The 12725-nt window shown below is 51.2% G+C and overlaps 1 protein-coding gene across 1 annotated transcript; it reads left to right on the plus strand.

The window, feature by feature from the left end:
- Positions 1-292: 292 nt before the first annotated feature.
- Positions 293-11070, plus strand: LOC104279853 (USP6 N-terminal-like protein; the record flags this gene model as incomplete). Its single annotated transcript, XM_009877287.1, has 6 exons — positions 293-347; positions 5453-5526; positions 5899-5984; positions 6381-6420; positions 7021-7101; positions 10963-11070. Coding segments are annotated over exons 1-6 (444 nt in total), but the record flags the coding sequence as incomplete, so codon positions are not given.
- Positions 11071-12725: the final 1655 nt, after the last annotated feature.

Here is a 12725-nt window from a genome sequence, read left to right on the forward strand (position 1 = left end):
CCCAAGGGGCTTTTCCAAACTGAATTATCCTATGATTCTGTGATTCCCGTGAGCTCTGTGGTGGGTTCGGGTCCACACCAGACCTCCTTGGGATTCTCCGTGTGCCGTGTGGAGCTGGATTCCAACCGTGGAGCTGGTTCGTCGTGCCGCCCTTCCGCGGTTGGGTCCTTCAAAACAAGCTGAAACGAGGGGTGAGCCAGAAGACGCAGAAACCAGGCGGGATTCGTGCCTCCTCCCGATGATGGGATCAACACACGAGGTTTCCAAACCGAGGGTGGGGAAAGGCGCCGAGATGGCAAACCTGAATTTCTGGTTCACGCCGCTCGGAGGTGGCCGAGGGATGGCTGGTACGTCCTTACACTGTGGTAGATGCCAGCAGCGGGGCAGCGGTTGGATTTTTCTAAACGTTTTCCCTGAAGCGGGGAGGATTTCTTGGGCGAATGATTTCCCCGAAGGGAATGCGATGGTTACGTTTTTGTGTTTATATAGAAGGTTGGTTTTGCGCCGAAAGAAAAAAAAAATTGGCAAAGATTCTTGTGGCTGTGCAGTTGGGGGAATTTTAGGAGTTATCAACAAGCAAAAAGGAAGGGAGAAGTTATGTCATAATTAAAAAAAGATTGCTTTCGGACTCCCTAATTTTGTGTGTCCTAACGCCGCCTCGCATATGATTCAGGCTGTAAAAGAGCTTTGTGAGACTGTTTCCGCGGTGTCTTCCCAGGTTCCATCAAATCTTGTTTCCCTGAAGTCTTTGGAGGCAGCAAGAGCTGATGAAACTCAAAGGGATGAGCATAGTACCCAGAAAACCTCATTTTAAATGTTCTTTTTCTGAAGGGACAGGCATTCGTCAAGGTCGAGCTGCCTCCCCTCCTGAAAAAGGAGGTGCAGCCAGTCAAATTAAATACCTGTGACTTGGAAATCCTTCCCCTCGGGGGTTAATTATGGGGTGAGTTTTCTCTGGACAAGCCGCGTTTCATCACTGGCGGATTTTTAGCTTCCTACCCGCGTGTTTCGTCGGCCGTCCTGGTGCTTTTGTCGCTGGTGTTTAGGTAAGGGGCAGCCACCGAGCCTAAAAAGCAGGAGTTGGAAATAGCAAAAGGAGATGTAAGAAGAGCTCTAGAGCTTTCCCAAAATTGCCGTGTAGAGCTGGAGGCTAGAAGATCCGTGGGGGTTGTGAAAGGGAAAAAGTGTCCTGCAATGCTGTTGTACATGGATCAAAAAGAATAAAATACAGTGTTTGGAGAGGAAGGCGTGTGCGAGCGGAGGGTGACCATCCTCGGAGCTTCCTTTAGTTTGTGGTTAAGGAAATGTAAACTCTTCTTCCAGTCTTAAGCAATTAGAAGCAGCTCCGTGTTTACGTGGTTCCCTTCCAGGTCAGTGCATCACCCAGAAAAAATGGGATTTCCTAACCCCCCTCCGGCTTTTCTGGCCTTTTTATAGACGCTGGAATGGAAGAAGGAGGGAACGCAGCGAGAAAATGACCCTTCAATTCCCACAGCAGCACGTGGGCTTTTGCGTGCTTCAGTTTTCAATGAGAAATCATTTCAATAATGATACTTTAAAACCAAAATCAATTCCTGCATCTTGGGTGTTTTTACGCTGTTTTTCGTTCGGTTTATGCATCTTTCTTTTTTTTTTTTGCTGCTGCTGTTGCCTGGAGTAGATGAGACATTGTCAAAAAGAGCTTTAAAAAAAAGAAAAAAGAAATGTTTGCATGCTCTTTTATTCTAAGGTGTAAAAATATTCCGAGGTCTACAAATAGAAGGTGATGAAGAATTGCTTGTAGACTTGTTCTGCTTGGAGTGGGTTTCAGATATGCCTGAAGCAGCGTCTTCTGACATGGTAACAGAGCTTATTTCTTATTTCTTCTTTTTTTTTTTTGCAGTGAGCCCCAGGGGAAGCGAACTTTGGCGTGCCGACTGCCTCGCCTCTCCTCGCGTGCGCTGGGGGACGAGCGGCCGAGTAGATGCTGGCGGGGGAGAGGACGACTCCGGCTGAGCTGATGCGTCTCCGGCACCTGATACCCAGGCTCAGGTGAGTGGAAACCACGTCGCGTTTCCCTCCGGTGCCGCTGGGCGCTCCGGTGAAAACATAAACCTCCTTTCAATCTGGCTGCCTTAGTGCTCCTTAAAAAAAAAAAGAAAGGAAAAAAAAGTCTTGCTTGCACGCTCTTGAGTTTGTGTTGTGGTCAAGGAAATAAATGTGCAAGCAGGATCTCCTGGGTCTTGGTTCATCCTGCTCGAGAGTAATTTCAGTTCTGAAGCGGGGATTCAAGGTTTTCTTTTTGGCAACGGGTCTGTAAGTGAGTGCCAGGTTTGGGTGAAGGTTTTGAAGCCGGTGCCTGGATTTGCCCACGGGAGGGGATCACCCGACGCAAGCACGTCTGGTGTGTTGGCCCTTTCGGGATTGAAATTTGGAGTTTAAAAAAAAAAAAAGGACTACAGGGCTCATGCTGAGACCTCGGGACTTTGGTGAGTCAGAGAAGTTGGGTCTCTTGTCCTGGAAGGCTTCAAGATTGTGTAAATAAACTGAAAAGCTCGAGGCTTGAGACTGAGGCCACAGAGGTCCCACTACCTAGTTCCTGTCACGATAAGCTCTTACACCAGGTAGTAGCTTTACAAGTGAGAGCAGCGCTCTGCGGGGCAGCGCTGTGGGTGCTGTGTGGGTCTCGCCGCTCAGCACAAGACTGGGACAAGCGTTTCCACTTGCCCCCAGATGCATAAAAGTTTCCTTTAAGCCCGTTCCCCTCAAGGCAGAGGCGCAGATTTACACCGGAGAGGGCACAGAATGCCGCGTTCAAATGTGCTTTTAAGAAAGAAACAGGAACTTGTTGAGTTTCGGCAGTGGTGGATGTGGTTGTAATAAGTATGTACCTTTTTTACTTTATTCCACAGCGGTGGTTTCAGTCTGATGCTCACCAGCGTGGTGTTGACGTGTCGAAAATTAGCCTTTTTATTTTCTTTTACCCTCTCCTAACAGCAGTCTATTAGGATTTAATTAATTGGGTACATTCAGGGCTCCAACACACCTTCACCTACCCTCATTTCCCTTGTTTTTGTTTTTTAAACGACCTTCTGCTCGCAATAGCATGCAGGGAAAAAAATATTTAAAAAATAATAAATCCCACGCGCTTCCTGGGTGCAGCTGGACGGGAGAACCTGCGCGGTGCCGCGAGAGGTCCCCGAAGCAAAAAATGCAAATTTTACAAGTTCAGCCCTGGAGCTGGTGCTGAGATGACTCTGCTCAGGGGAGGTAACTTCACATTCGGTAACTCGGCTATTTTTGGCTCTACGCCTGCGCTGGGCTCGCTGTTCGTTCGCTTTAATCAGTCGCCGCAGCGGGAGCAGAGAAGTAACCAAAACTGTCACCCCAGGTGGCTCTGAGTAGATGCTTTTCTACAACACATTTAAAAATCAAGTCGCGGAATATCCCCAAATCCCACCCAAGCTTGAGAACGCGGTGCCGTGCTGTGCTTCCCAAGACGAGATTTCGCTGATATTTTCATTTTCAAAAGCCAAGCGACACTTGGAGCCGCAGTCACAGCGAAACGGCGATGTTGAGTGCTCCAGGCTGAGGCTACGGCAGGGTGAAACCTGAGTAAAACTGGCACAAAAGTGCATAAAACTTGTGTTCTTTTGGATTTGTGCGTGGCTGCTTTGCCCTGTGTGTTCGTCAGGGCTAAAAACCAGCCCTGCTCGCTGGGAAAATAGGAAGAAAATGGAGCGGCAAGCTTGAGAAAGTCATTTGAGCAGTGTATTAAAAATAAAAACGAGTTTTCAGTCTTGTAGAGGTGTGTGGAGAAGGGTGGCAGGTACAGGCTGTGCTTATTTAGAGGCAGCTTATTTATATCGGGGCAGAATGATGCGTTTCATCAAACTATTTGGAAAATGAGCGTTTCGACAGTTTTCGTATACGCACGGGGTTGTTTTCCCTCAAGCGAATGCTCTAACTTCGTGGTGCCAAACCCCTCCAGAGTCTGAGTATGCGCAGAATCAAGTAATGAAAAGATCCATCAACCCTACCTGTCAGTGAGTTGCTCCTCCTTCGGTGTTTCTATTACGGCGCGGTCAGGACGTTCAGAAGAACCTCCGCTTCATCTTGAAAAATTGCTCTGATATGAGGCTCGTTTTCTTCCCCCACAGCCTGCAGAATATTTGTATTTTTAGCAGCACGTACATTTGAATTCTTTAGCCCGCTGACAGCCAAAAAATGATGCCAGAAGGGGGAAAGTGAGTTCGCATTTGGATGAAATTTCACAGGAGAAAGGTGCAAGGAGATGAAGTTCTATTAGATCACAGGGGGAGAGAAGTTGCTACTTTGAGAAATGAAGCTGAATTTAACACGTACCGAGCAAAATTGATGGGAACATTTGAAGTGAGAGCTGCAGCTGGGAAAAATGAGAGACCAAAATACAATTCAACATTTCTGTGCTGGATGATGGTCAACACTGAGGACCTGGTGGCAGCGAGCAGGGTTGCGAAGGAGCCGGGAAGATGAGGCAAGGAATCGCTCGCGGACGTCTGAAGGGGCAGAGAAATGGGCTGAGCTGGTCATCTCTCTCCCATTTTTTATATTTTTTTTTTAATTACTCTTTTTTTTTTTCACCTTGAGGAACAACCCCACTCTTCAGACGATCCCAAGCACAAGAGCATCCAGTGTCCTGTGCCAGGAACCCTCGGGGTTCCTTCTGAAGGGAGGTCAGGATGGCTCCTGGTGTCCACCCCGGCGCTGCGATGGCACCTCGGAGTGGCCTTTGTCTTCAGCAGCCGTTGCAGTGCTCTACCTCCTTTTCTTCATTTGTAGACATGGTGCTTTGGGATGGGGTTTAGTGGTCATGGGGCTGTTGGGTTGATGGTTGGACTCAATGTTCCTCTTCCCTGCAAGGAGGCGGTCGCCAGCGGTTCGGGAAAGGACCAGAGCTCAGCAACGCGGGATTTACATTCCAGTTCAGGATTTACAGTCCAGTTTTCGATGCAACGTGGGAGACAACGTGCTCATTCATTCATTTATTTATTTATTTACTATTATTTTCAAAAGGCTTTTCAAAATTTTGTGATTTCTTGCGAGAGGCTTTCAAGACTCAAGTTCTCCTACGAGGTTCCCAGCTGCTCCAGGGAGCTCTTTTCAAGCCCTGCAAGGAACTTCGGGACTGTATTATCGACGTTGTTTAGCTTTCACCTGTTCTGGGTAAATCCCTAACGTGACAAGGGGGAGAATATTTTCAATACTGTGGCGGCTCTTAACAGTTTCTCCCCAACGCTGATGAATCTTTTCACCGCAGGCAGAACTGGGGAAGATGTAGAGCTCTGGGGCTCGGCTAAAGTTCTCAGCAAAGTCTTTTTTTTTTCTAGTAGAACTTCCCTCAGTATTTCCCATGCTGTGTGCACATTTGCTTATCTCCTCTTTCCCCCTCCCCCCTCCCTTTTTTTTTTTTGTGTTTGTTTGTGCCTTGCAGCTTCTGACATGAAGAAAGATATCGAGTCTTTAATAGCCCAGGAGAAAGCGGAGATCGTTGCCAAGTATGAGAAGGTACCGCCCTCGCGTCTCTCCCCGACGCGCTGGCTAAGCCAGAAGCCCTTTAATTGCTCGGGAATGCTTCAGATAAGAACTTTTACCTCCCTGCCTGCTTCTGCCCGCACATGCCCTCTCGCTTCATCCCCAGAGCTTCTTGCAGACCCCGGGGACGCTCAGCGCAGGTACCCAGAGGTCCTGAGTTTCTGGTGCTTCAGTGCTCCCAGCCCCTCGCACTGGCTCACTGGGAACCCTGAATTTGTGCATTTTCCCTCTTGCCTGCGTTGCTTTTGTGTCTCCGGAGCGGGTCTCTGTCTCCTCGCGTGTGGGGAGGGAGGGATGCTGGCACTGGGGTGTTCCCAGCTCACAACATATCCTTTCTGCTTCCAGGGCAGGCAGGAGGGAGCTCAGATCGACCCGTGGGAAGATGCCGATTTCACCCTCTATAAAGTCACAGACCGCTTTGGATTCCTGCAGTAAGTCCCACCCTGCCCTCTCCGTGCCCATCACCCTCCCGCGCCAAGCGGGGCAGACCCGGCGGCTTTTTTTCCCGAAAGCTGCTCCACCACTCGAGCAATCCCCACTGCGGAAGGAAGAGCGAGATGCAGCTGCTCCCTCAACCCCGTGCGGCCAAACGCTCTCGTGCTTTGAGCCTGGCTGCAAAGTGAGGCTCACACACCGTTTCTCACCCCAAGAAGCAGCTCTCAGAGGGCAGCTCGTGCTTCCTCTGCCTCTTCCTCGTCAGGAAAGGCACAAAAGCTCCCAAGCCCTGTCTCCTTCAGCTGCCTAAGGCAGTCCCCGAGCTGCAGCACCCCCATGCTCCTTCTTTCTTGCCCGTAACAAAACCAGTGACCCCTTTATTTTTTCCCCAGCGAGCAGGAGCTGCCGACCCGCACTGCCTTGGAGGAGAAGGTGAGAGCTGCCAGCTCCGTCGTCGTGGGTCTCGGCCCCGTGTAACACCAGCCTGGGAGGGGACGGCGTTGGGGGACACAGACCTGTGTGTGGTTGCTGCCATTCTGCGCAGCACCTGGCTGATGGAGCTTTAATGAAAGCTGCACATTTTGAAGCAGTTTCGGGGGTTTCCCTGTGCTTGGGCACCGTGGGGCTTGTAAAAAGGAGATCACATGTGCCGGGGAAGGCGGCGGAGGTTGTGGATGACAGTCATCTCCATCCTCATCTCCCCTGAGTGTGTCCTCTAACTGGGACCAAATAGCATCTCCTTTCTGCCAATCTGATGTGATTTGAGGCTCACTGAAGATTTTCATTGTCGGGGAATACTCCTCTTGGAAATACTTTCTGTATGCTAAGCCTGCATGTCTCGTCATTTAGACTGAGGCTGCTTTAAATACCACAGGTTGAATTTACCGGTTCCCACAGTCGCCTGTGATTATTCCCATCCCCGACACGAGGAGTTAAACCCTAAAGAGAATGAAGTTTTGTGATTTCAGGAGGTATCTTTTTTTTCTTTTCCCCCTCATTAAATTTGTCCTATCTTCTTCCCCCTTGCACCAGCAAAAGCAGCAGGAAATCGAACGCGTGGACAAGTGGATAAAGATGTTGAAGAAATGGGGCAAATACAGAAACAGTGAGAAGGTAAGGAGGAAAAGAAGGGGCATGGGAACGGCGTGTCTTTCCAGAGAGTCAGGCTTTTGCAAAATTGGTAAAGAAACGAGAGATCGCTGGAAAATATCGTTGGGGTTTTGTATTTTTGCCTGCGGGAAGCCCCTTGGGTGGTAGATTGTGCGCGTCCGTCTGCAGAAAGCGAGGATGGAGACACCAGCCTCGTGTCTTGGCTTTGGCGTTCCCAATAAACTCCGCGCCAAACCCCGCTGCAAAGCAGAGATGTTTTTAACAAATACTCTTTGTAAGAGGTTCCAAAAAACCATATTAATTATGTTTAATTAGCAGTTAGGTGGAATTAGGTTGCCCTGAACCTAACGATGGGACCCTCGCTGGGTAAGGAAAGGAGCGTCGCTGCTGACCTGCTCTGCTCATGGGCAAAAACGGAGGCTCTCCCATGGCTTTGCTTTTTCTAATTAAAAGCCAGCACTAATTGGTTAGCGGCCTTGTGGCTAAGGTGCCAGATTTGAGCAGAGCATGGGGGATTTCTTCAGGTCCCGGAGGATGTTTGGGATGGGTAGCGATGGGCGCGTTGAGCATCCTGCAGCCACCATCGCGTGGCTCTGCCGGCTGGCGAGGAGCTAGACAGGGTTTTGAGGTTCTTTGGGTCAGAAAAAATACCACAGAACCCTCGTAATGGAATAAATGATGTTATTTAGAAGGGCCTGTAAATGGTTCTCGGGGACAGATGCAGCATTGTCCCCGTGCTGGGGGACTGGAACTGCCCGTCCAGTGGCTTTTCAAGGCCCTTCTGCTGGGATCACAGGCGGGTTGAGTTTTGTTTCCAGCTGAAGCAGTTGCGACAAGCCCTTGATGGGATTTTTCCGAAGCGGCGCGGGCTGGTTTCGCTCCCTCCCAGCGCTCGGGCTGTCGTCCCTGCCTCGCGCGTTTTCCTTCGGGTTTGTTTCCAACCCTGCCGTCGCTGACGTGATGGAAGCCCGAGTGTCACGAGACAGCAGCTCTGTTTTATCTTAATAAAGACCAGGATGTCATCTTGGGGAAAAAAAACAAACCCAAACTCTCGGTCCTTAAGACAGGAGCCTTCCCTTTGATGTTCATTTTGATAGACTGTGTTTTATTAGAGGGTAAAAAAACCTTGTTGCAGGAACCCCAGGCGGCTTCACAGGGAAGCTGCCCTGATTTTGACTCCCTTTGAGGTTGTACAAACCTGTCTTATTTTCCAGCCTGGGATTTTTTTGGACTTCAGGGTCAGCCTTTTGTGTCCTGCTTGATGTGCTGAAGCCAGCAGGCAACTGAGTGCTCAAGGAGAGAGACTTTTAGCTCCACCAGGGAACAGGGTATGGAAATAAGGAGGAAAAAAGTGCTCTGCTAGCAGGATAAAGCAGATTTCATCCAGAAATACCGGTCCTGGGTAGAGGATCTGACCTCTGCATGGTTTCCAAGCTACTTCTCAGCAGCTGGGACGTTTCAAGAGGGCTGTTTTTGGTCAGGGACGGCTGGTTTTGAGGCAAAGTCTCTCTGTGTGCCTTGTCTCTGCCAAGGTCCTGGGTGCTTAATCCGGCGCGTGCCAGCAAAGCAGTTTAGGATGAATTGGGGATCTGTACGAACCGACACGGATTGGGAAAAGCCAAGTCCGAGTGTCTTGCCATGGTCACGTCATCAGTCAACTGGCTCGATGGTGCAAAAACTGAAGTCCTCTTCTCCAGGTGATGGTGGTTTCACCCGTGGCTCCAGGTGAAGAGTTTCACAGCTCAGCTGGTGGAGAGAGTTGAAGGAGTTTTTCCCTTCCAGAAGGCTCGCTCTTTGAGCCCTGAAAGACCTGAACACTCCTCATTTCATGGGGCTGGGGACGTGTGGCAGGCATACCGAGAGGCTGGGAAGTGATATTGCTGCGTGAACCCAAAATTTGAGCGTCACTCCTGCAAGCGCCTGCCTGTTGGACCACGCGCGTGGCTGAGAGAAGCCGATGGTGACGGTCTCCAAAATGTGAAGGCGAGCCGAAACGTGTGCGTTCCACTTTGAAAACCCAGCACGCCCCTCCCAAACCCTTTTTCACTCCAGCATCTTCCCGACTTTAAAGGCAGCAACTCCACCCCTCGAATGAAAGACACTAGTGGCCTGAACGGTTGGTTTTTTTCTTCTCATGTGGAGCAGGAGGTGCCGTCACCTGCTGCCTTCCCTTGCTGCCATCCAGCGTAAATGCTACTTTTAACGGTGACTTCCCCCCTTCTCCTTCAAGTTTCGCCACGAGGGAAAATTGCTCATTTTTCCTCTGTGTGATTCATGGCTCGGAGGTTTTATCACTTTCACGTCTGGAGGAGGAAAGCCCTCGGAGAAATAACGGAGGCATTTCGGTTCAGTTCCGTCTCAGCACGCTTCGTAACTCCTCTGTTCCTGCCTGTGGAGAAAATCATCGGAGATATTTACTACGTGCCACTGAAGGTACAACGATAGCAGCTCTGGGGATTCAAAACAAAATTGTTTTCTTCCCACAGACCGAGCGGCTGTCAGTCGGTCTCTCCTAATCCGTTGGCAATAAATAATTCTTTGTGAATTGGCGCACACAGAGGGAAGGGCAGGATCTAGCAAAGGAAATTAAAAAGGTGTGTGGACACATATCTAGCCCTAGAGCTGCCCAGTGGTCTTGGCATTTGTTACCCGCCTGTTTTACAGATTTCTTTTGACTGGGACGGCGGTGTTCTTTCTTTGCTTCCCCCTCACCTCCTCTTGTCCTCCCGCTTTGGGACAAGAGTCGTGGCCGCCGTGATTTGTAGTCGATGCTGCTGGAGACGAAACAAGGAGCGTGGGGCCTCTCCGGGGGGGGTTGACAGCACAGCACCGTGGGGATGGTCTTGGTAACCTTCTGCTTAGGCTGGACATGAAAAAGTCAAGCTCAAAGTGAAAAAGCTTGAATGACGGGGGATGAGTCGGAAAGGGAACAGGCAGGAGGTGCTGGTGTAAGAGATGCAAAGGCGACGCAGCAGGACCATGTCCAGAAAACCTTCTGTAAGGATCTTGGTGCTTCCCGGCAAATTGCAGCCCCTCTCTTGTGTCAGCCTGAAGCGTGTGAAGCAGAACATCCTATGGAAGAAAAGGAGGGATCCTGAAAGAGGTTGGAGCGTTTATACCAGGCGATGCCGCTGCAGTTACTGCCTGGTTGGGCATTGCCCTGCTCAGCCCTCAGCTCATTCCTGTGACCAGGAATCTGGCACCTCTGTCCCCTCCCAAGGACTTGCTCGGTCCCGAGAGGTCACCATGGTCTCTTTAGAGATGTGGGTCTGTGAGATGATGTGAACACGTGGGGCAGGAGGAGGGACACGTGCATGTTTGTCCCCTCATCTTGCTTGAGGAATACCCTGCCCATGCCTGGGGGAGCCCTTGGGGGAGCCCGCGGTCTCCTTTGTCACTTGTCAAGCCGTGAGCGTCGCTGTGGATGTGTCCCCGTGGCTCTCACAGTTAGGGCTCTCCTGTCCGGGGGGAAATATTCCCATGGATCCAGGTGAGAGCAGCTGCGCCAGGTCACATTAGTGACTTCCAAGCCAAGGATGCCACATCTGGTCCTTGAAGAGGAATCCAAGGGAACGTTGGTGCACACCGAGCGTGACCGCTGTGAAGCGCCTCAGATGCACAAAGGGGATGGTCCCCGCCCAGCACTCCTAGTAGGGTTAAAAGCATGAGATTTGGCTCGATTTTTGACTGAGTAGGCATCCTGGATGGATGCGGGTTCTCAGCGTGGAGGTGCCCTCTCTGCTCCAGCACAGGCAGAGGACATGGTGGGTCGTGGGTGTCCACTGAGGTGCTCTTCAGCCAGCGAACCCGTTCTACTGCCCAGCAGGACCAGCTCTAACCTCACGCGCCTTTCCCTTCCCGCAGATGTGCCGGCGAGTGTACAAAGGCATCCCGCTCCAGGTGCGAGGCCAGGTCTGGTCGCTTCTGCTCGATGTCGAGAAGACCAAGAAGGAGAACGAAGGGAAATACGAGGTACGGGCTCTTCCTGGCAAAGGCGGTGGGAGCGAGGTGGTAGGGGAGCTGGTTTTGGGGGGTTCACCAGCTGAGGCGTTGGAGCCGTGCTGGATGCAGGCATCTCCATCCCCCGCTGTGTGGGCAGGCGGGGAATGGGGGCCCCTATGGGGATGCTTTTGAAATGGGCAGCAAGGTCAGAAACCTTAAACCAGTGGGTTGTTAATCGAGAAACCTGACCAAGAGGGGGGCGAGGGCAGGTCTTCAAGCTTGGGGGGCAGATTTCTGAGCCATGGGGTCCTGGGTTAGAACTTAGATGTGAAGGTAGAAGTTGTTGGGCAGCACTGGAAGAGCTTGAAACAAAGCAGCTTCTTTTCTCTTCCATCTTCTATCTTTTTATAAGTGTCTTGAAAGCTGCTATTAAAAGTCACGCTTAAAAATGAAATAAAAAACATTTTTTCTATTAATCACTGTGGATAGGAGCAAAGCCTGCCTTGCATTGCTTCCTACCAGAGTATTGCAGGCTTGGATTGATAGAATCACGGGATGGTTTGAGCTGGAAGAAACCTTGAAGATCATCCAGATCCAACCCCCTGCCCTGGGCAGGGACACCTCCCACCACACCACGTCGCTCCAAGCCCCATCCAGCCTGGTCTTGAACACTTCCAGGGCTGAGGCATCCACAGCTTCTCGGGGCAACCCGTGCCAACGTCCCACCACCCTCACAGTGAAAAATTTCTCCCACCACCCTCACGGTGAAGAATTGGTGCAAAACAAGCAATTTTGAAAGCCCTCAGTTGAGAAACGACTTACTTTCCAAACTCGCCTTTACGATTCGGCTCACGGCACGTACCCGCGCAGGGGTCGGGGTGTCATGAGGACAGCTGAACATTCTGAGCGCCGCTTCCAGCAGGTGTTTCTCTAATCCCTGCCCCTTAAGCAGGATGATGCTGGCGCTCGTTACGGTTAACCGAGTGCGGACGGTAATAGCGAGACGCCGCCGGGCCAGGGTCAGGGTGAGAAGCAGAGATAAGAAGCTCTCCCAGCACGCAGATTCTTAACCGGGCTCCCTCCTCACGCCAGCAGGGAAATCGTCCCAACAAACGAAAGTCGCCGGGAGTTTATCCGTGCTCCGGAGGGGTCCGCAATAAACAGGAGCTTCGGGGCTAATAGGCTTTGGTGGATGCAAACCCCCTGCGAGCTCCGCTTAATCTCCTTCTTCTTTGGTGCCACCTGCCGCCAGTAATTAGCTCTCCTTTAATTGCCTCCAGCAGGTGCTCAGGGCGGGTCCTGCATGAGGGGTTTTGCTTTCAAGAAGGGACTAAACCTCAGCTCCCAACCCCTTGTCCTGGAGGGGCTGCTCCTGAGGTCACCCCATTTCTCCTTGGGGCACGAACCATGGCTGAAGAGCTTGGCTTTTGCACGGGGCTTGAGTTTTGAGCGTGCTACCTGGCATGTGCTGGGGGATTTATCCCGTTTTGATTTTTTCACACCTGCCACTCCCTACGCTGTCCCCAGTGCTTGGGCTGGCAGAGGAGCTGCTATTCCATCCATGCACAATCCCTTGCTCCCCGTGTCCAGGGCGTTAAAAAGCCTGGTCCAGTCACTTCCGCAGGGCTTCGTCTCCTCCCAGCCACCCTCCAAGTCATAGAATCCTAGAACAGCCTAGGCTGGAA

The sequence above is a fragment of the Apaloderma vittatum genome, unplaced genomic scaffold (assembly GCF_000703405.1).
Source record: "Apaloderma vittatum isolate BGI_N311 unplaced genomic scaffold, ASM70340v1 scaffold21299, whole genome shotgun sequence".
Classification (NCBI taxonomy): Eukaryota; Metazoa; Chordata; class Aves; order Trogoniformes; family Trogonidae; genus Apaloderma; species Apaloderma vittatum.